This window comes from Herpailurus yagouaroundi, unplaced genomic scaffold, assembly GCF_014898765.1.
Source record: "Herpailurus yagouaroundi ecotype Mexico unplaced genomic scaffold, PumYag 100, whole genome shotgun sequence".
NCBI lineage: Eukaryota > Metazoa > Chordata > Mammalia > Carnivora > Felidae > Herpailurus > Herpailurus yagouaroundi.
The window spans coordinates 79,586,794-79,610,047 of record NW_024412391.1 but is presented as its reverse complement, the minus strand read 5'-3'; the positions used below and the strand labels follow the sequence as shown (position 1 = coordinate 79,610,047).

At 39.2% G+C, this 23,254-nt stretch overlaps 2 protein-coding genes across 3 annotated transcripts in view; one reads left to right on the top strand and one right to left on the bottom strand.

Annotated features, from left to right (window-relative positions):
- Positions 1–14,004, bottom strand: part of LRRC17 (leucine rich repeat containing 17) — a 112,401-nt gene extending 98,397 nt beyond the window's left edge. Inside the window, exon 1 of one of the 2 annotated variants that reach the window (XR_005789460.1) lies at positions 11,294–14,004. The gene's annotated coding sequence lies outside the window, so the exon portion shown is untranslated. The remainder of the gene's footprint in view (positions 1–11,293) is intronic. The other variant, XM_040472849.1, reaches the window with a different exon arrangement.
- Positions 1–23,254, top strand: part of FBXL13 (F-box and leucine rich repeat protein 13) — a 214,648-nt gene that overhangs the window by 115,718 nt on the left and 75,676 nt on the right. The window contains exons 11-12 of the mRNA XM_040472848.1: positions 1,745–1,845; positions 11,224–11,353. Coding sequence (XP_040328782.1) covers positions 1,745–1,845; positions 11,224–11,353 — 231 coding nt within the window. The remainder of the gene's footprint in view (positions 1–1,744; positions 1,846–11,223; positions 11,354–23,254) is intronic.

The following is a 23,254-nucleotide window of genomic DNA, read 5'->3' as shown; positions in this document are numbered from 1 at the left end:
CCTCTCTAAGGGTGGGTGTAGAAACCAGCTTTCTATCCTCTCCTTGCCCAACTCATTTGCATTTTTGCCAGAGACTTTCAACAGGTGTACAACCACTTTGATATTTGATTGGTACCATGAACATTTTTGAAGATAGATTTTGTTTATATTAAAGTACAATGCCGCTCGTTATGGTTATTCTCTCCATACCTCTGGGAAACTTGTACGGCATACTTTTTTTTAAATCAATCTATGTATATCTAAATCACACATTTTAGTTTGGAGTGTCTAGAAAAATCACTGGCAGCTTGAATGCAGTGGCAAGAATACAGTGCCCTTGTACTCATGCCATGTACTTGTACCTTTCCCTACAGCAGAACTACAGCTTTTACAACTGCATGATTTTGTTATTTTAATATCCTTGACTGGGAAATAGCTAGGAATACAACGTTAAACACTGATGATCCCACTGAAAATAAGCCTTTGCCATCCTTAGTGGTATTGGAGGTGGCCATACTGAACATGCAGAATTCTTTCCCAAACCACATCCCCTAGTCAAGTGACGATTTACCTCTTCCTGCAATGGCCTATTCTTTCCAGGACTGATGTGCCACAAATATTTAAAATGAGCTGACCTTGTCGGTGTCCCTAGGGAGACTCATCAACCATAATTAAATAAATAAAAACCATGCTGCTACTTACTCATACTAAAGCATTTTATAAGTAGTTACCCATATGGGAAGGAGTTCATTGCAATGAAAGCTTGCAAGTGATCTGGTCTTGTAAATGCCAAGATAGGGCTCATGCTTGAAATCACTATTTGTTTTGCTGTCTCATCTATGTCATAGTGGAATTGTACCCTGGCACCCCAGTTTCAGCTCTCTGGGGGAGGGTTTCTTGAATCTTTGAGAGTGTTGCCCACAATACCCTCAACACTGAACTTCACGTTCAACACGTATGTAGCCTATATTTTACTTCAGGCCATCTCAAACTTACCATAAATTTGGTGAGAATCTGTTTAGCTGTTTTAATAATTCAGTAATAGAACCACAAAAACTTAATTACACACACACACACATTTCTTTATATGTGTAAATATGGAGTCACTTTTAATGAAGTCCAGTTGAGAACATTTACTATTCCTGTCTTTCAGAATGATTTCAGAATAGATCAGGTTTTAATCACTTTCATGCATCTGAAGAGTCAGGAGCGTTTGACACTCTGACACTTAAGCTCAAATTTCCTGTCAGAGTTGAACTTGCAAGGGTTCAAATTTTAACGAAGTGTCACTGTGATCAAATGGGACTTGATTTCCAAAGAAGGGGAAGGGGAGAGAGTAAAGAAGCTTCAAACAAAACCATCACCTTCTATTTAATTTGACTTACAGCCAATATCAAAGAATTGAAGAGACCAAGCTTTGCATGGTATTTTTGGAGCAGGGAGATAGATAGTAGAGAGATCATGGGGAAATAACAGAGCCTGTTAGACTTTTTAAAAAAAATTTTAAAAATGTTTATTTATTTTTGAGAGAGAGAGAGATTGAGAGACAAACAGAGCACTAGTGGCGAAGGGGCAGAGAGAGAGGGAGACACAGAATCTGAAGCATGCTCCAGGCTCCAAGCTGTCAGCACAGAGCCCCATGCGGGGCTCGAACCCATGAACCGTGAGATCATGACCTGAGCCAAAGTTGGATGCTTCACCGACTGAGTCATTCAGGCATCCCCTGTTAGACTTTGATAAGATTCTTCCCTCTGTTTTTATGCAGGATGAATCAATGAGATACATCTCTGAAGGCTGTCCTGGAGTCCTGTACCTCAATCTATCTAACACAATTATCACCAACAGGACCATGAGACTGCTGCCGAGGTAATGTTTGTGTTATAGGTGTTATACTTAAAATAGCGATGCTCCTCCAGGTTCTGGCTTGTTCCAGCACTCCCCACCATCTAACCATCTAGCACCCCACCATCATGGCACCACTAATCTAGTAACAGGACTGCTGGTTTCAAGTCCCCAACCTGGTGCCTATTCTCTCCCTCATGGGCGGGCCCAGATTAAATAACTGGTCCTCTGCTTGGCCAACATTTCTGTGTCACTCTTATAGCAATGTGCCCAGTAGCTTGAGTTAGGCTCTGCCAGTCTCTTTCTGGTCCTCCTTCCTGGGCAATGGAGCCTGGCTTCTAAATTCCAGTCCCATGCCTGGACTTCTTGACAACAGAACACCAGTGCCCTCCTTTCTTTGACCTTGAACACTGTGATCCCATATTCCTTGTTGCCATGCTCTGGTTACCTGTTGGGACCTCCACCACCTCCAGGAAATCTGATACGAGTTGTTTTTGATCTATGGGCTGAATACAAATGTCGCATCTCCTCAGCTAGTGCTTCGTTGGAGGAGAAGGGACAGAAGACTACAAGACATCACCAAAAGTTGACAGGATATTCAAATTTTATGTCATTCAATTATTTATTTTCACCAAGGAAATACTAATCAGGAAGAGAAGATAATCATATTGGGAGAGATTCAAAACATTTTTTTCAAACTATTGCGAAAGAATAAATTATTTTTGAGAATATAACTTTTTGAGATTCTTTGAAAAATAACAGCAAAGCATTTGAAAAAGCTAGAGAAAATTCTAGGTGGTTATTTTCCTTATCTTCTGTCTCTGATCATTTTCTAGAAATGTGTAAGCCTAAAAAAAGTGGTAACATATTTTCTGTTTATCCCATTAATTGAGTTTCCACAATTTAGTCAAGTCTGTTTAGTAAAATCTATCAAATTTTTCCTTTGAAATTTCTTCTGATACTTTTAAACTTTTAAATAAAGGTTTTCTTCCTTCCAGGTGTTTGATGTCATTTATTATTTTTTTCTTGTATGATTTGTTTTTACTTAAATCTATAATCAATCTAGAATTTATTTTGGTAGATAAATGAGTTAACAATGTAATAGGGTTCAGCAAACTATGACTCGTGTGGTCCAAAGCCTGACTTAATGTAGTCCATGAGCTAAGAATATTTTTTACACTTTCAGAGTTGTTAAGGGGTGCCTGGGTGGCTCATTCGGTTAAGCTTCTGACTCTTGGTTTTAATTAAATTTTAATTTTAATTTCTCATTATATTTTCCAAATGGTCATTTTTGGACTTGGGTACAAGGTACAAGTGTCCTTTTAATGTTTTCATTTGTAAGATTTAATTGATTTCTTTCACTTGTAAGATTTAATATGAAATTACCTCTGAATAAGAATATAGGCAAAGCTTGTAAGATTTAATAAGTATTGTTCTCATTTTGTAAACTGTTGCACATTTGTTTTCATCTTTGACCCAATAATTATTTAGAAGACAATTTTTGGTTCCAAGTAGTTGAAGTTTCTTTGATTAGGCTTCTGGTTTTAATTTCTAATTTTGTACACTGTGGTCAAGAAATGTGGGCTGAATTATTTCTACCTTTTGGAATTTATTGAGATTTCTTGGTGGACCAGTTTATATAATTAATTTTAGTAAATCATCCATGAATGCTTAAAACAAGAGAGTTTCTTTTAGAGAACAAAATTTCTACGTGTGTGTATATATGTATGAATTCTTGATATTTCATAGTATAATAATGATACATTGGTTGTCTTTTAGAATCAAGCTTCTTTATTTTGATATTTTTATTTTACATATAAAGATTAATAAGTAGCAGGTTTCAATATAGATTATAGCATTTATTCACATAAAATTACATTCTTTATTCTGGTTGATGTTTCTTTGCCTCAGATTCTTTTTTATCTGCTATTAATATAGTCATCTTTATTTTCTTTTGCTTATGGTTTTTTTGAATAACTTTATGTATCCCTGTATTTTTAATCTTTATGTTGGTGTATTTTAGGTTTGCCTTTTATATGAAGCACATAGCTAACTTCTATTTTAAAATTTTTCATTCTGCCTTTTTAAGAGGATAGTTTACAAGTAATATTTCCTTTCAAAATTGAGTGTATGGTTTTATTTTTATGATCTTGCTTTGTTTTTGATTTTTTATGTTACTATACTGTATTCATTGTTTCTGCCTTTTGCTATATAAACTATATTGTTTACTTTTATAATCTTAATGTATTTCAGAGGTATGTGCACATTCTGTTCTGTATTCTAACTAGTGGCGATGTGTATTTTTTTTTAAAAAAACATGCTTTTAATATGCATTTCTTCAGTTATCAAAGTTGTGACGGAACAATGACGTTGGTTAGAGATCTAATACTCTTTCATTCTCCCTTGAACTTGATGCTTCTCTACTTCCACCCCCTTGTCCATAAACACATATTATTTGTGATTTTTGGTAATCATCTAACTTACTTTCAATATTGATTTTTCATGTTTGTGCTCAATATTGTGATATTTATGATTATGGAGTCCTAACTCTAAGTTTGTCATTCATTGATGGTCCATTTGTTCCACAATTTCCTTAATCTTTATTTCTGACTTTGATTCATCTCATGATGACTGGACATATAGTTTTAAAACCTCTTTATTGAGAAAGATAAACAAGTGTTAGATTTTTAGCCATTGCTTTCTGAAAATGACTTTCTTTTGTCTTGAAGGGTAAACAACAACCTCTCTTGGTGTATAGCTCTTGAATTATGTCCCTTACTTTATTCTTTTTTTAAATTTTTTTTCAACGTTTTTTATTTATTTTTGGGACAGAGAGAGACAGAGCATGAACGGGGGAGGGGCAGAGAGAGAGGGAGACACAGAATCGAAACAGGCTCCAGGCTTTGAGCCATCAGCCCAGACCCCGACGCGGGGCTCGAACCCACGGACCGCGAGATCGTGACCTGGCTGAAGTCGGACGCTTAACCGACTGCGCCACCCAGGCGCCCCTGTCCCTTACTTTATTCTTAAAAACCTACAAATATTGCCACATAATCTTTGGTATTTCAGGTTAAAGAGAAGTGTAAAGCTAGCTTGATTTTTTTTTGTTGTTGTTCCTTTGTTGGAAACCCATTTTTCTGCCAATATGCTTGCAAGAATTTCCTTTTTACTGAGAAATTAAAAACATTATCCGAGCTTAATTGTATTCTTTCAATTAACTTTTCCTGGAACATAGTAAACCTTCTGAATATTAAAACTTAGATCTTTTCTCAGGCAAGAAAGGCATTTTCCTTTTTAATGCTTCTATTCCATTTGTTCAGGTTTTGTCTTAAGAATCCTGTTTTATTCTCAGATAGAATTTTTATTCCTGTCCTTCAAAGCTGTCATCTTCTCTCTCATCATTTTTATCTCTGTATACATTTCCTCAACATACTGCATTCTCCATATCAGTAGTTCTCAAAGTGTGTTCCAAGGATAGCTGGGTTCCAATAAATGTTTAATAACTAACTAGTTTGGGTAGGGGTTAAGGGGATGTTCTGATTTGTAAGATTTACTGATTTCCGTGGTGTAAATACTTACCACCATGATCAATTTTAAGCTACCAACATGATGTCACTGAATGTGGAGTTGGAAAGAAATGCTAATAGTTGGCTCTCATGGGCTGGTGCAAGCCAGCTCCAGTGATGCTACTGTGGAGGGTCCTGACCCTTTCAGGAATTCTAAAAGGTGCTCTAGTCCTGCAATATAGAATATCACTCAATACTTTTCTTTAGGAATTCCATAGGGAGATGTATATGCATATGTATATATGTACATGTATGAGTGTGTGTGTGTGTGTGTATATATATATGTATATATATATACAGAGAGAGATAACATATATGCTTGTGTGTGTGTGTATATATATATATATATATAGAGAGAGAGAGAGAGAGAGAGAGAGAGAGAGAGAGAATATGTATGCTTTGTGTGTGTGTGTGTGTACAGAAAGAGAGAGAATATATTACAAAATCCATTAAATCCCTATGTGAAAAACAGAATTTATGAAGTAGATGATTTGGGATATCATACTTGGAGATAATTTTTTCTCTTAGGAAAATTAAGATAATACTACAACCGTGCATAGTTTCTTAGGAACACCTATTTTGAAAATGAAGCTATACCTTTAGTGGGCAACAGATAAAAAAAATAGGTAGGACCCAAAATGAGAATTTTGTTTTGATTTTAACTGTAGTTCTTGTGACTGGGAGAACAATCACGAAAAATAGACTTGATATTGATGATTTTTGTCATATAAAAAAATGTACACTGACTTTCTTATCTATGATAAAAATATATTTCATTATGATTCCCTATTTTTGTTCTGTTTTTCCATTGTTTCAAATATGTTTGGGAAGCAAAAGTGTTCTTTAAACTATAAATAACCAGAGAAATGTTGTGTGCTGTTGTCATTCTCTCCCCAGTTGCCTTTAGTATTTCTTTCCAAAGAAATCATTTGCCAGAAGAAAAATATAATTTGTTTGCCCTTCTTGACAACATTGATTTGCCAGCTTTTTATTTGAATATTTTCCCTCACTTCTTTGGGGACCTGCTCCATTTTCTGAAGTTGAAAATGAGGGCTGCTCATAGCTCATGCCCATTCCAGGACATTTTTGCTTCTAAGTTTTCCTGAATCGAACCCTTTCCATTTACTCCTATTGCCACCACCTAGGTGGCACTCTCAGCGCCTCATCTGGCCTAGCATCCCTACGGTTCACCCTTGGTCTCTCTTCCCTTCAATCTGTTTTTTTCTTACGCTGTAAGAGGCATCATCCTGAAATGATAGTCTTATCATGTCTTTGACATGCTGAAGGTCTAGACTCTTCCCTTACTGTCCTTTAACATTGATCGAACTTCTCCTGTATAGGTCCTTAACATTATGTGATGAAACCTATCTGCCCTGGTTTTCCAAGGGAAGCCCTTAACTCTGGTCGTCTGGATTGCTGCAAGCTTCTCTTTCTCTATAGATGGAATTCCTTTCTCCTCCTCTCTGCTAAGCCATAGCCTTTATACCTCGAGTCATACCATCTACCACAATTCCACAATGATCTCTCCTTTCCCTGAATCCTAACAGCAACATTCATTCACTTTTTTTTTTTTTTAACCATGCATTGATCAACTACTGTGTGCGGGACATTCTGGGCATATAGTAGTGAGTAAAGCTATTATGATCTTTGCTCTTTAATGGAGTGTCATGTGCTGTAGTGGCATGGTGTTTAATTATTTTTCACATAGTCCCTTCAAATGGCTTGGAAATTTCTTTACACATAGGTGCTCTCAGGTTATATGGTCTTACCCATCTGAGTGGGGCAGAAAGAGTAAGCTGTTTCCTTGACTGTACATCTTCAAGGTCTAGTCTATGAATAAGGTCAAAACACTGCATTTGGATTTCTGCAGGGATCCTATTATGCAAAACTGCCTCTGTGAAACTAAAGAGCCCAGCACTAAATCAAAAGAGACTACCTGCAAATCTTCTCTTTTACAAACTAGACCTTGTCTTGGTGATTTTTTCAGAGAAATCATTGTTTAAATACAGAATTCTACATTTCTTCCAACAGTAATGCCCTCAGGTATTGGTGATCTAATACAGAAGACCTCGATTCTTTAATGGAAAAAAGCCAACAGAAAAAATGTGATCTCTGTAGTTTCTGTAAGAATTGTGATTTTTAAAAATTTTTACAAATATTTTAAATGTTTTATTTATTTTTGAGAGAGAGAGGAGACAGGGGATCCGAAGCAGACTCCACACTGTGAGCACAGAACCAGATGTGGGGCTCAAACCCACAAACCGTGAGATCATGACCTGAGCTGAAATCAAGAGTCGGCCACTTAGCTGACTGAGCCACCCACGCACCCCAAGAATTGTTATTTCTTAAAGATTATAGTAGCAGTAGAAAAATAAATCACAAAGAGAACCTCTCCCCCCATTAGAAACAGTTAGTTATCAAATAATTAGGAAAAGATAAACACAGGCTGCAAACACAGCTTCAAAGTGGAATTAGAAATACCAAGTTGTCTCTGGGTTGAGAACATGATGAGCCAGATCTTACTCACGTAAGGGATGTATTTCTTTGCCAAAATTCAGAATAAAAAGTTGCAGTATTGCATAAAATTTGCCAAGTGATTTCACTGTCAACTGATTGTTTTCCCATTCCCAGAAGCTCTGAGTCTGCAGCACTGTAAATCCCTGGAAAGGCCACAGGGCCACTCAAGATTCCTCCTATGCTAGGTTTTCAAACTGATGGTTCCCATGAGGTTCCACTTTGAGGACAGCCACCTAGAGACTTTCAGTCTGGGAGTCATTTAGTCCAATGAACAACTTCTTTCGCCAAATCTGAGGTTCTTAACATGGGGTCAGTGGATCCCCCAAGGAACAAGGATGGAATTCAGAGGTTCCATAAGTTTTGATGGGGGAAAAATCATCCCCGTTTTTGCTAAGCTCTAAATGAAATGTAAGTGAAAAATCAGAATAGCACTAGCAGTTCCTGGGACTCTTTTACCCATAAAAATCTGAAATATTTTCTTACTATAGTTGTTATAGTTATCTCAAAGTATCACTGACATTCCTCGCCCCCTCAAAACCATGGGTAGTTATTAGCCCTGCCACTAGATTTGTTATTTAATATTAACATATGATATCATATGTTACATAACAAATATATATATATATATAATACAAACATGTTAAAAATAAGCACATATATTATTATTCTACTCATTTGATCCTTAAAAATTTTTGATAATAATATCTTTCAATATAATGAGCTGCTTTTGTAATTTTAAGTATTTTATTCTACGTATTAAAAACATTATGCTGATAAAGGGTCCATAGACCCAGAGGTATCTGTTACACACAAAAAAGTTAAGAACTCCTCAGTCAATTCCTACTTACAGTATTTGTTAACTGATCACGAGGAGTTAAAAAAATCAAACAACAGCTTTGGACTAGATTTGAATATATTTGAATATGCATGATTTTGTCAGTAACAGTTACATTATTATAATTAAAGACAGATTAATTGACATAGGGGTTAAAAATGGGTTAAGAACAGTCTGAAAATGTGCAACACATGAAGGGAATAAAAACTACGACAAAGGCTATCAATCTCACTGGAGTTCAAACGGATTAAATAGGGCTTTAAACCTTGACCAAACTGAGGGTGTAGATGTCATAGGAAATTCCCCCAAACCCTTGGAATTAGTTGTGTGCACCACCTTGTCAGATGAGTACCCATTCCATTACATGAAAGAAGACCCAACAAACTTCATAAGAACAATTAATATGTTATCATTTGAATTAGTAATAACAATAATACATATTTTTATTTTATTTTTGAAATTTATTTTATTTTTTAAGTTTATTTATTTATTTTGAGAGAGAGAGAGAGAGAGCACAAGTAGGGGCAGAGAGAGGAGACAGAATTGCAAGCAGACTCCACACTGTCAGCACAGAGCCCGACACAGGGCTCGAACTCATGAACCATGAACTGAGATCAAGAGTCAGACACTTAATCGACTGAGCCACCCAGGCACCCCATATACTTTAAAGCTTCTACCTCCTGATTTTAATCATCAAAAGTCATCCTTAATATATACTCTTACATCTATGTTCTCATAGAATTGTCATACTTCTAAGAGGAAATAGCAGATAGAATTACATCCATGTTACAGATGAGAAAACTGAGGTTCAGAAAAGCTGGACACAATTGGTCAGGGTTTAGAAAGAAAAGACATCATATTATATATCCCCACTTAACAGATGCAGAAACAATCTCTGAGAGGTTAGGGAAGTTGCAATAAGTGTTAGAGCTGAAATTTGAAACCAGTTTGGTCCGATTCCAAAACTGTGTGTGTTTTCCATTGTGTTGTGCTGTGTGCCACAGGCTCCCTCCTCCAAATTAGAGAGCTTACGTGTTGTTAGAAATGACAATCCTCCCTGCACCCTCCACACACCCCAAGAAAGCTGTTCTTGAATCACAAGGGTACCCTTCCAGGGAGAGGAAGATCAAGCATTTTCAAAACTTTGGCATACATCTTCGTTAACTCAAGGGCCCCAGGAGAGGGGACGTGTCCTTGGGATGTTAGTACTGCTTTCTGCTCCATGGCCCTGCCCACAGCCACTGGGGAATCCAGATGGCGTCCCTCTTTGTTCTGTTGAATCTCATGGACACAGCCATTGCCAGAGGGGAATGTGTGTTCTGCATCAAATAAATCACTATGCAATGGGAATCCTTATATCATATAGATGAGTTTTTCAAACTTTAGTAATCAATCTGATTAACTGTCAATGCTCACATATCTTATTTCCCAATTTTATGTGAAGGTAAATTTCACTTGTCATTTGTGGGCTTTTGAGGGACAGAGAGGCATCTTCTTCCACTTTTTTGTTCTTGTTTTCCAACTTGGTGTTAAACTGGTGCGGATCACAAACCAAGAGCATGTTGTTAATTCCATTACAAGACTCGGCAACAGTGGGAGTTCTTGCACTTTTAAAAAATGCCAGGCTTAGGAAGGCTTGGAAAATGTCCACAGAAGGTCCTCATACTATAAGCCCTTGCCGGGTAGTACAGTCTCATCTTAATTACCCTCTTTTTTTTTTTTTTTTTTCTGGAAGCGATCATTTTGGTCATGGTGGTAATGCCACATTTAATCTGTTTGAACTCCAGTGAGACAGATAGCCTCTGATGTAGTGTTTATTCCCCTCATGTGTTGCCCAACTCATTTACAGACTGTCCTTTTTAACCCATTTTTAAGCTCTATCAATTAGTCTTTCTTTAACTATAAATATGAAACTGTTACTTATGAAATCATGCATATTCAAATGTCTATTTCAAATCGTTTGCTAATCATGTCCATTTTAAGAGCCTGTTATGTTTAACTTTGCCTCCTTTCTGCCCCCAGTCCTCACTGTCATGTAACAGTTAATCGCCATTTAAATGTTTACAAAGGGTTTGTCCTTCTAGACATTTTGCACATTGTTTTGGTGCTCCAAAGATAAAACCTAAATGCAACAATAATGCAAACTCTGTAACTTTGGTTTTGAACACAAACTAACGTCCAAACAATATGAATGCACAAATCTCCCCCACCCCCAAAGCTTTATCCCAACTAGCTTTCTTAAAAATCGAGGCAAATCTTTATTTTCATCTAAAATGTAATTATGCATTATCTGACATACTACTACAATCTCCTTTACATAACAGGAAGAGAATTAACAATGAAGTCCAACTGTTGAATATCTGCAAGGAGAAAAGATTAATTTAGAGTTTTACTTCTCTTTGTCATAGTGGCTTAAGAAAGATGTGGAAAACGACTCAAGTTTAATCCCCTTCCTTCCTCTCTTTTCTCGTCCTGTCTTTTCAGGCACTTCCACAACTTACAGAATCTCAGCTTGGCTTACTGCAAAAAGTTCACAGACAAAGGATTACGGTACCTGAATTTAGGGGATGGATGCCACAAGCTCATCTATTTGGACCTTTCCGGCTGCACCCAGGTTTGTCTTTCAATCTTCTCTTTCCTGCAGCGGGCAAGGAAGTCCTCCGGAGGACGGGCTACATCCAGCCCTCATGTTATACTAATGCTGTGCACGGACTGCAGCACACTTTTCAGAGGTTTTGAATTACACAGCCACAGCTGCTTAAATTTTCCCCAGGATCGCTACTATAGGCTCTTGGCTTCCTTCCACTGGAATGTCACATCCACACACAGGCCGAGCTCAGGGGATGATGAAACAGACCATTTCTGTGTAGATACTTCAAGCAAAATTATAATACCAGAGTTCCAAGTGTTGAAAACTCTAGAATTGCTACCAGATACAAACACAGGAGAAACCTTTTTTCGGGGAGGATTGGCAAAGAACTTCCTGGAAAGTCAATTAGCTCCCACATGGGCTTTCAAAAAATAAATGGGTATTGGGTCAAATTCTGCGAGTTCTAAATGTAAGAAAGGAAATACAACAAAGGTTGTAATTTCTAAAATTGCATTGTATCCTTGGGCTAAATAACACGGAGATTTGAGATGTACATAGGGAAATACTTTAGTTTGAGGGAACAAGGTAAAGGAAAATTGGGTAGAAAATCGGTGGAGTTGAGGAGGGTAGGTCATGGCACTTTGCAAACAGTTACTGCCTCACTGGTAGTTTCTTCTTGATTTTGGCAGATTTAAGTCATTATTCTTTTAACTTCTTTTCTTTCACCTCTCTAGGTATTTTGTTAATGTATGTTCCTCCTTCTACAGAAATAATACAATTGCACAGATGAGAACTGGCTGAAACCTTGATAGTTACTGTTTATTGAGTTGTTACTATATGCCGGGCACCATATTGAGTGCCTCACATAGACCAGATTCACTACAAATGCTGTGTAGTTGGTATTTATTGTGCCCATTTAGGAATGCAGAGGCTAGGTTCCCAAAGTTGCCCAGCTGGTGAAAGCACAGGGTACTGGGGCAGTTGTAAGCACCTGTTGGTACCTACATAGGCAGGCAGAGTCCCCTGGAGGGCATTTAGGCATACAATGGGCTTCTCCTCTAAGTGCTTAAATGGATAGAACTTAGTCACCATCACTGGCATCCCATGGTACCCTGGTACACTACAGTAGGGAGGATGTGGGGGCAAGGAGGGGAGGGCTCTGAGCTAGAGTTGAAACATCTAGAATTTACATTTATTTCTGACCTACTGGTGTGTAGCTTGCTAAACATCAACAAGAGACGGACTTACCATTCTCTCCAGCTTCCCTCGACTTCAGACCGGCTTCTTCCTGACTCTAGGTCCCTGACCTCCCTTTTCTTAGAGCATTTCTTTTAGAACACTTGAAACTGGTCATTCTTTCTTTGCTCTCCTTGAGATAGATAGAAACTTCTTTAAAAGCTTCTTGCCAGTGTTACAACCCAGGAACGCCTCCCTCAAGGACCTGGGAGCCATCCTTTGATACATAATCATTAAGGGTAGTAGCACGTGTATCTTCCAGTCTCTCTGGGAGGGTAGGTGTCTACTTTCGATATGGGTGTACGCATCCTATTGATTGCTCTCCCCTCTAAAGATACATCCTCCACTATTTTCCACCAGCTAACCAAGTCCTTAAAAACCCTCCCCACAGTGTGACTTACCTCCTTCTTCTCAGTTTCCACAAGGTAATGGCGACAACATACAGTTCATACACAAACACATAAACACACATGCACATGTCCCTAAGGATAAATATTCTCAGACACAGTAAAGTCAAAACGAGAGGTTTCCAATCAATGTGCCTCTACTCTAGCCAGATATACATGCAGAACTCACAGATACAGTTTATCTACTTTTAAATTTTGAGCCAGCATTTTAAATTCTGGAGTTTTCATAAAGAAATCTAGACTCCAAGCTTCTCTTAAAAAACTGGAAAAACTAACGAAATTGGGCCTACATCGCCATATGGCAGCAAAGGGCTGGAACTGAGTCAGCCTCGTCCCCTTGAAATGGCGTGTGCTGGCTTCTCCTCCACTCGGTAACGTCCACACATGCACACCTACCAATTAACTGCATGGCCTGCCTGTCCTCGGTGGGTATTTAAGTTTGGTCTGAATGTATAAAGAATAGATTTTTTTTCCCCGACTGGCCCTTAATTTGTACATCTCAATCCACAGTGAAGTTAGTATTTCACAGTGCTATGCAAAGCAACGTTAATTTCTTTTGTTCATCTGTCTTTCACTTCCATTTGTTTATTTTATAATTCAACGGAGATTTAACTCCAGGTGTCAGACACTGTTTCAGTCACTGGAAATTGTGCCATTTGAAACCGAGCCCCTTCAGGTTCACTGAGAGTAAGAAATGGGCTCATTAGTAAGCACAGATCTCCTATGAGCAGATAGAGCTGCTGCTCTAGCTTCAGAAAGAATGAGGAAAGCTTGATGTTACTGCTTCCGAGGGATGTGTTAAATTCTGTGGGGAGGTTCTGTCTGCCTCCCCAGCTCTGGGTGTGAGGACAGTTTCACTCTCCCAGGCCTACTTGTATTGACTGGGCGGCACAAAAATGGTTTCAAAGCAGGAAAATCGATGATTCACAGATTTCCCAGGTTCTCTGCTTGGAAACTAAAATCTATTTTCTTTTTACAAGAATTTTGCACTATGAAGTCATGTGTTAGTATATCTGCCAAAGAAAAAAGGTCCTAATAAAACAAAAGACTTGAGTGAGAATAGAAGCTCACACCTACCTGCTTTTCGCTGGTGTTATCTGTGCCTGCTGCATGCTGCACACGCATGATGAATAAAACAGCATCCCTGTCCTTAAGGAGCTCTGGGTTAATGTAAGTGAAGTCTGTTAAGGGCTAAACTTTAATGCAGTCGTGGCTGCCCCCCAAAAAGGAAAGATGGATTTATACAATACTGTGGAAGTATTTTAACCATAGTTGTTGGAAAAAATACATAAATGGATAATGGAGAACTGCAAAGAAAAGTGAAAATCGATTACACATGTTTTAGAAATACTCTGAATGCTTTTGGGATTGGATAAACACTATAGGTGCAGTAAGTAATGCGACTGATTTCCTAACAAATACCAGCACTTGCATATACACTTGTGTGTCCTCATCTTTAATGTGACTGAGGGGACGCCTCTGTTCAGTTTCTTCTCAAAAAATCTCTGCTCACTTGGCCCTAAATCAGGATAAAGCCGTTCCAGTGAGCTCTTACACCGTACATTGCAAACTTCTAACAATATATTTGTCACTTTGAATTTTATTTTTTCACTTTTTAAAAACCTTTGCTTTTTTTTCTTTTTATATGGTAAACACAAAAATATGAGAAATGAGCAAAAATTTAAATTATCTGAAAATTCGCCACCCAGAAATAATAAGGGTAAGGCTTTCTGGTCTTTTTCTATGCACATCTATACTTCTTTTAAACTAAAGTGGATTAGATAGTACACATATCTTTTATTTAATATTCCATAAATATCTTATTTTATTTAACTATATATTATATTATACTATATTGTTATATTTATAACCTACCATTTTTAAAAAGTTTTTTTAATGTTTATTTATTTTTGAGACAGAGAGAGACAGAGCATGAATGGGGGAGGGTCAGAGAAAGAGAGAGACACAGAATCTGAAACAGTCTTCAGGCTCCGAGCTGTCAGCACAGAGCCCGATGCAGGGCTCGAACTCAGGGACCACAAGATCATGACCCGAGCCGAAGTCAGACGCTCAACCAGCCACCCAGGCACCCCTATAACCTACCATTTTTTGCTATCATCAGTAACCTGTGAGGAAAATTCTCATAGCCATATATTTCCATAAGTCTATGCAACGTTTTGGTATGAATTTTTAGAAGTGAAATGGTCAGAGCATATAGTTATTTTTAAGGCCATCTATGCTCTACAAAGGTTGCCAATGTATGAATTGCCAAATGTAAAATAATGTTTGATATCTTCATAAGAATATTATCTAAAAAAAACTTTAGCCAATTTGACATCAAATATGATATTTTATATTTTTAATTTGTATTTCTCTGATCACTTGTAAGGTTAAATCATACCCCGGCACTTAATAAATATTTGTTGAATAACAAGGATTATTATTTTTTTTTTAAGTGTTTACTTTTGAGAGAGGCAGAGAAAGAATGCATGTGGGTTAGGGGCAGAGAGAGAGGGAGATAGATACAGAATCTGAAGCAGGCTCCAGGCTCTGTGCTGTCAGCACATAGCCCAATGCGGGGCTTGAACTCATGAGCTGTGAGATCATGATCTGAGCTGAAGTTGGTCGCTCAACCGACTGAGCCACCCAGGCGCTCCTAATAACAAGGATTCTTATTCCAACCAGCTGCCATTGTTAAAATATTTTTCAAATTAATTAAAAGTTTTCTTTCAGAGCCTGAGTGCAACATATTCTTTATACTATTTTCAGAAGAAGAAGAACAAGAAAACCAATCTACATTCATTTAACAAAAAATTCTGTTTGAATCAGTTGAACAAATTTAATACGTCTGCTTCTATATTTACTATTTACTCAGTTATAATATAAAATTTAAGTTTATGCCGTAAAACAATTTTTTAGGGGTACCTGGGTGGTGGCTCAGTCAGTTAGGCGTCTGACCTTGGCTCAGGTCATGATCTCACGGTTTGTGAGTTCAAGCCCCACGCCGGGCTCTCTCCTGTCAGAACAGAGCCTGCTCCAGCTTCTGTGTCTCACTCTCTCTCTGCCCCTCCCCATCTCACACTCTGTCTCTGTGTCTGTCTCTCTCTCTCTATCTCAAAAATAAAATAAACATAGGGGCGCCTAGGTGGCTCAGTAAGCTGAGCGTCCGATTTTGGCTCAGGTCATTATCTCATGGCGTGTGGGTTCAAGCCCCGCGTCGGGCTCTGTGCTGACAGCTTAGAGCCTGGAGCCTGCTTCCGATTCTGAGTCTCCCTCTCTCTCTCTCTGCCCTCTCCCACTCATGCTGTCTCTCAAAAATAAACATTAAAAAATTGTTTTTAATAAAATAAACATTAAAAAACAAAAACAAACCCCCCTCAAGTACCACAATATTTTTAAAACTATGCTTAAACACAATTTGGGGAGACTTTTTAGAGACAAAATAGTTTTATTGTGTAAAGAAAAGTACCCTTTTCTATGCTCCTTTATTATCTATGGTCAGGGAGACAACTGGTGGCAACAAATGGGTCCATCTTGTGCTCTGCTCTAAAGAATGGTGTGTGACCTAACTCACAGCAGACATTTATCAGATGTTTATTGAATATTTGGATTGATGTTTAGTTAGATAAATGAAACTGATGATGACTCTAGGAAGATGGCGGCGTAGGAGGACGCTGGGCTCACCGCGCGTCCTGCTGATCACTTAGATTCCACCTCCACCTGCCTAAATAACCCAGAAAACCGCCAGAGGATTAGCAGAACGGAGTTGCCGGAGCCAAGCACAGACGAGAGGCCCACGGAAGAGGGTAGGAAGGGCGGCGAGGCTGTGCGCGCTCCACGGACTGGCGGGAGGGAGCCGGGGCGGAGGGGCGGCTCGCCGGCCAAGCAGAGCCCCCGAGTCTGGCTTGCAAAAAGCGGAGGGGCCTGACGGACTGTGTTCCGACAGCAAGCGCGACTTAGCGGCTGGGAGGTCATAAGTTAACAGCTCTGCTCAGAAAGCGGGAAGGCTGGAGGCCAAAGGGAAGGAAAGCTGCTGAGCCCCCGGACGACAGAGCTCAGTTTGGTGGGGAACAAAGGTGCTCGCCAGCGCCATCTCCCCCGCCCATCCCCCAGCCAAAATCCCAGAGAACCAGTTCCTGCCAGGGAACTTGCTCGCTCAGCGCAAACACCCAACTCTGCGCTTCTGCGGAGCCAAGGAGCCAAACCTCCGGCAGCGGATCTGACTCCCTCCTGCTGCCACAGGGCCCCTCCTGAAGTGGATCACCTAAGGAGAAGCAAGCTAAGTCTGCCCCTCCTGTCCCTGTGCACCTTGCCTACCCACCCCAGCTAAGACGCCAGATCCCCAGCATCACAAGCCTGGCAGTGTGCAAGTAGCCCAGACAGGCCACCCCACCCCACAGTGAATCCCGCCCCTAGGGGAGGGGAAGAGAAGGCACGCACCAGTCTGACTGTGGCCCCAGCGGTGGGCTGGGGGCAGACATCAGGTCTGACAGCGGCTCCGCCCACCAACTCCAGTTATACACCACAGCACAGGGGAAGTGCCCTGCAGGTCCTCACCATGCCAGGGACTATCCAAAATGACCAAGCGCAAGAATTCCCCTCAGAAGAATCTCCAGGAAATAACAACAGCTAATGAGCTGATCAAAAAGGATTTAAATAATATAACAGAAAGTGAATTTAGAATAATAGTCATAAAATTAATCGCTGGGCTTGAAAACAGTATAGCTGACAGCAGAGAATCTCTTGCTACAGAGATCAAGGGACTAAGGAACAGTCACGAGGAGCTGAAAAACGCTTTAAACGAAATGCATAACAAAATGGAAACCACCACGGCTCGGATTGAAGAGGCAGAGGAGAGAATAGGTGAACTAGAAGATAAAGTTATGGAAAAAGAGGAAGCTGAGAAAAAGAGAGATAAAAAAAATCCAGGGGTATGAGGGGAAAATTAGAGAACTAAGTGATACACTAAAAAGAAATAATATACGCATAATTGGTATCCCAGAGGAGGAAGAGAGAGGGAAAGGTGCTGAAGGGGTACTTGAAGAAATAATAGCTGAGAACTTCCCTGAAGTGGGGAAGGAAAAAGGCATTGAAATCCAAGAGGCACAGAGAACTCCCTTCAGACGTAACTTGAATCGATCTTCTGCATGACATATCATAGTGAAACTGGCAAAATACAAGGATAAAGAGAAAATTCTGAAAGCAGCAAGGGGTAAATGTGCCCTCACATATAAAGGGAGACCTATAAGACTCGTGACTGATCTCTCTTTTGAAACTTGGCAGGCCAGAAAGAATTGGCACGAGATTTTCAGTGTGCTAGACAGAAAAAATATGCAGCCAAGAATCCTTTATCCAGCAAGTCTGTCATTTAGAATAGAAGGAGAGATAAAGGTCTTCCCAAACAAACAAAAACTGAAGGAATTTGTCACCACTAAACCAGCCCTACAAGAGATCCTAAGGGGGACCCTGTGAGAGAAAGTACCAGAGACGTCACTACAAGCATAAAACATACAGACATCACAATGACTCTAAACCCATATCTTTCTATAATAACACTGAATGTAAATGGATTAAATGTGCCAACCAAAAGACATAGGGTATCAGAATGGATAAAAAAACAAGACCCATCTATTTGCTGTCTACAAGAGACTCATTTTAGACCTGAGGACACCTTTAGATTGAGAGTGAGGGGATGGAGAACTATTTATCATGCTACTGGAAGCCAAAAGAAAGCTGGAGTAGCCATACTTATATCAGACAAACTAGACTTTCAATTAAAGGCTGTAACAAGAGATGAAGAAGGGCATTATATAATAGTGACAGGGTCTATCCATCAGGAAGAGCTAACAATTATAAATGTCTATGCGCCAAATACCGGAGCGCCCAAATATATAAAACAATTACTCATAAACACAAGCAACCTTATTGATAAGAATGTGGTAATTGCAGGGGACTTTAACACCCCACTTACAGAAATGGATAGATCATCTAGACACATGGTCAATAAAGAAACAAGGGCCCTGAATGAGACATTGGATCAGATGGACTTGACAGATATATTTAGAACTCTGCATCCCAAAGCAACAGAATACACTTTCTTCTCGAGTGCACATGGAACATTCTCCAAGATAGATCATATACTGGGTCACAAAACAGCCCTTCATAAGTTTACAAGAATTGAAATCATATCATGCATACTTTCAGACCACAATGCTATGAAGCTTGAAATCAACCACAGAAAAAAGCCTGGAAAACCTCCAAACGCGTGGAGGTTAAAGAACACCCTACTAACGAATGAGTGGGTCAACCAGGCAATTCGAGAAGAAATTAAAAAATATATGGAAACAAATGAAAATGAAAATACAACAATCCAAACGCTTTGGGACGCAGCGAAGGCAGTCCTGAGAGGAAAATACATTGCAATCCAGGCCTATCTCAAGAAACAAGAAAAATCCCAAATACAAAATCTAACAGCACACCTAAAGGAAATAGAAGCAGAACAGCAAAGGCAGCCTAAACCCAGCAGAAGAAGAGAAATAATAAAGATCAGAGCAGAAATAAACAATATAGAATCTAAAAAAACTGTAGAGCAGATCAACGAAACCAAGAGTTGGTTTTTTGAAAACATAAACAAAATTGACAAACCTCTAGCCAGGCTTCTCAAAAAGAAAAGGGAGATGACCCAAATAGATAAAATCATGAATGAAAATGGAATGATTACAACCAATCCCTCAGAGATACAAACAATTATCAGGGAATACTATGAAAAATTATATGGCAACAAATTGGACAACCTGGAAGAAATGGACAAATTCCTGAACACCCACACTCTTCCAAAACTCAATCAGGAGGAAATAGAAAGCTTGAGCAGACCCATAACCAGCGAAGAAATTGAATCGGTTATCAAAAATCTCCCAACAAATAAGAGTCCAGGACCGGATGGCTTCCCAGGGGAGTTCTACCAGACATTTAAAGCAGAGATAATACCTATCCTTCTCAAGCTATTCCAAGAAATAGAAAGGGAAGGAAAACTTCCAGACTCATTCTATGAAGCCAGTATTACTTTGATTCCTAAACCAGACAGAGACCCTGTAAAAAAAGAGAACTACAGGCCAATATCCCTGATGAATATGGATGCAAAAATTCTCAATAAGATACTAGCAAATCGAATTCAACGGCATATAAAAAGAATTATTCACCATGATCAAGTGGGATTCATTCCTGGGATGCAGGGCTGGTTCAACATTCGCAAATCAATCAACGTGATACATCACATTAACAAAAAAAAAGAGAAAAACCATATGATCCTGTCAATCGATGCAGAAAAGGCCTTTGACAAAATCCAGCACCCTTTCTTAATAAAAACCCTTGAGAAAGTCGGGATAGAAGGAACATACTTAAAGATCATAAAAGCCATTTATGAAAAGCCCACAGCTAACATCATCCTCAACGGGGAAAAACTGAGAGCTTTTTCCCTGAGATCAGGAACACGACAGGGATGCCCACTCTCACCGCTGTTGTTTAACATAGTGCTGGAAGTTCTAGCATCAGCAATCAGACAACAAAAGGAAATCAAAGGCATCAAAATTGGCAAAGATGAAGTCAAGCTTTCGCTTTTTGCAGATGACATGGTATTATACATGGAAAATCCGATAGACTCCACCAAAAGTCTGCTAGAACTGATACATGAATTCAGCAAAGTTGCAGGATACAAAATCAATGTACAGAAATCAGTTGCATTCTTATACACTAACAATGAAGCAACAGAAAGACAAATAAAGACACTGATCCCATTCACAATTGCACCAAGAAGCATAAAATACCTAGGAATAAATCTAACCAAAGATGTAAAGGATCTGTATGCTGAAAACTATAGAAAGCTTATGAAGGGAATTGAAGAAGATTTAAAGAAATGGAAACACATTCCCTGCTCATGGATTGGAAGAATAAATATTGTCAAAATGTCAATACTACCCAAAGCTATCTACACATTCAATGCAATCCCAATCAAAATTGCACCAGCATTCTTCTCGAAACTAGAACAAGCAATCCTAAAATTCATATGGAACCACAAAAGGCCCCGAATAGCCAAAGTAATTTTGAAGAAGAAGACCAAAGCAGGAGGCATCACAATCCCAGACTTTAGCCTCTACTACAAAGCTGTCATCATGAAGACAGCATGGTACTGGCACAAAAACAGACACATAGACCAATGGAATAGAATAGAAACCCCAGAACTAGACCCACAAACGTATGGCCAACTCATCTTTGACAAAGCAGGAAAGAACATCCAATGGAAAAAAGACAGTCTCTTTAACAAATGGTGCTGGGACAACTGGACAGCAACATGCAGAAGGTTGAAACTAGACCACTTTCTCACACCATTCACAAAAAGAAACTCAAAATGGATAAAGGACCTGAATGTGAGACAGGAAACCATCAAAACCTTAGAGGAGAAAGCAGGAAAAGACCTCTCTGACCTCAGCCGTAGCAATCTCTTACTCGACACATCCCCAAAGGCAAGGGAATTAAAAGCAAAAGTGAATTACTGGGACCTTATGAAGATAAAAAGCTTCTGCACAGCAAAGGAAACAACCAACAAAACTAAAAGGCAACCAACGGAATGGGAAAAGATATTTGCAAATGACATATCGGACAAAGGGCTAGTATCCAAAATCTATAAAGAGCTCACCAAACTCCACACCCGAAAAGCAAATAACCCAGTGAAGAAATGGGCAGAAAACATGAATAGACACTTCTCTAAAGAAGACATCCGGATGGCCAACAGGCACATGAAAAGATGTTCAGCGTCGCTCCTTATCAGGGAAATACAAATCAAAACCACACTCAGATATCACCTCACGCCAGTCAGAGTGGCCAAAATGAACAAATCAGGAGACTATGGATGCTGGAGAGGATGTGGAGAAACGGGAATCCTCTTGCACTGTTGGTGGGAATGCAAATTGGTACAGCCGCTCTGGAAAGCAGTGTGGAGGTTCCTCAGAAAATTAAAAATAGACCTACCCTAAGACCCAGCAATAGCACTGCTAGGAATTTATCCAAGGGACACAGGAGTACTGATGCATAGGGGCACTTGTACCCCAATGTTCATAGCAGCACTCTCAACAATAGCCAAATTATGGAAAGAGCCTAAATGTCCATCAACTGATGAATGGATAAAGAAATTGTGGTTTATATACACAATGGAATACTACGAGGCAATGAGAAAAAATGAAATATGACCTTTTGTAGCAACGTGGATGGAACTGGAGAGTGTGATGCTAAGTGAAATAAGCCATACAGAGAAAGACAGATACCATATGGTTTCACTCTTATGTGGATCCTGAGAAACTCAACAGGAACCCATGGGGGAGGGGAAGGAAAAAAAAAAAAAAAAAGAGGTTAGAGTGGGAGAGAGCCAAAGCATAAGAGACTGTTGAGAACTGAGAGCAAACTGAGGGTTGATGGGGGTGGGAGGGAGGAGAGGGTGGGTGATGGGTATTGAGGAGGGCACCTTTTGGGATGAGCACTGGGTGTTGTATGGAAACCAATTTGACAATAAATTTCATATATAAATAAAAAAAAAAAGAAAAAAAAATGAAACTGATGAGCTATTGCATGAAACATTGGTAGTTTTCCTCTGCACCTGGTACTTTGCTTCAGGAACCACTCCTCTTGTTTCCTTGTGACTTTGCAGAGCTGTGTCACCCTTGTCGCCTTGAGAGCAATACATGGTAGTCATTGGGAGCATGGGTTCCGGAGCACTTGCTTTTTAATCCTGAATTTATCATTTACTAGTTATGGGACTGTAGCAGGTTACCTGAGGGTTCTCAGCTTCAATATCTATGAAATGGGGAAAGTACTAGGATCTACCTCATAAGTGTGTTGTGTAAGTGAAATGATCTGATACATATAACATGCTTAGAACAGTGGCATCATAGAGTAAATGCTTAGCAATCATTAGGGTTTTCCTATGGACACTGGGTCATTTGACCCTGGCCTGGACAATCCTAAGTTCCATCTGCAGTGGCTGTGATTTTTCCAGGAGAGAGGCATGACCCTACCAGAACCATTCAGAATCCTTCTAAGTATTCAACACTGGGAAAAATAAATTCTGTTTTTCCTGAGGTTGCAGGGCCTGGAGAGTGTAAGTCTAGGCTGATTTGTGATTCTCTTAACGTTCATGTACTTATCCTTTGATGAAGACAGCAGATATTTTTTCTTTATAATTTTTTTTAACGTTTATTACTGAGAGAAAGAGAGACACAGATCATGAGCAGGG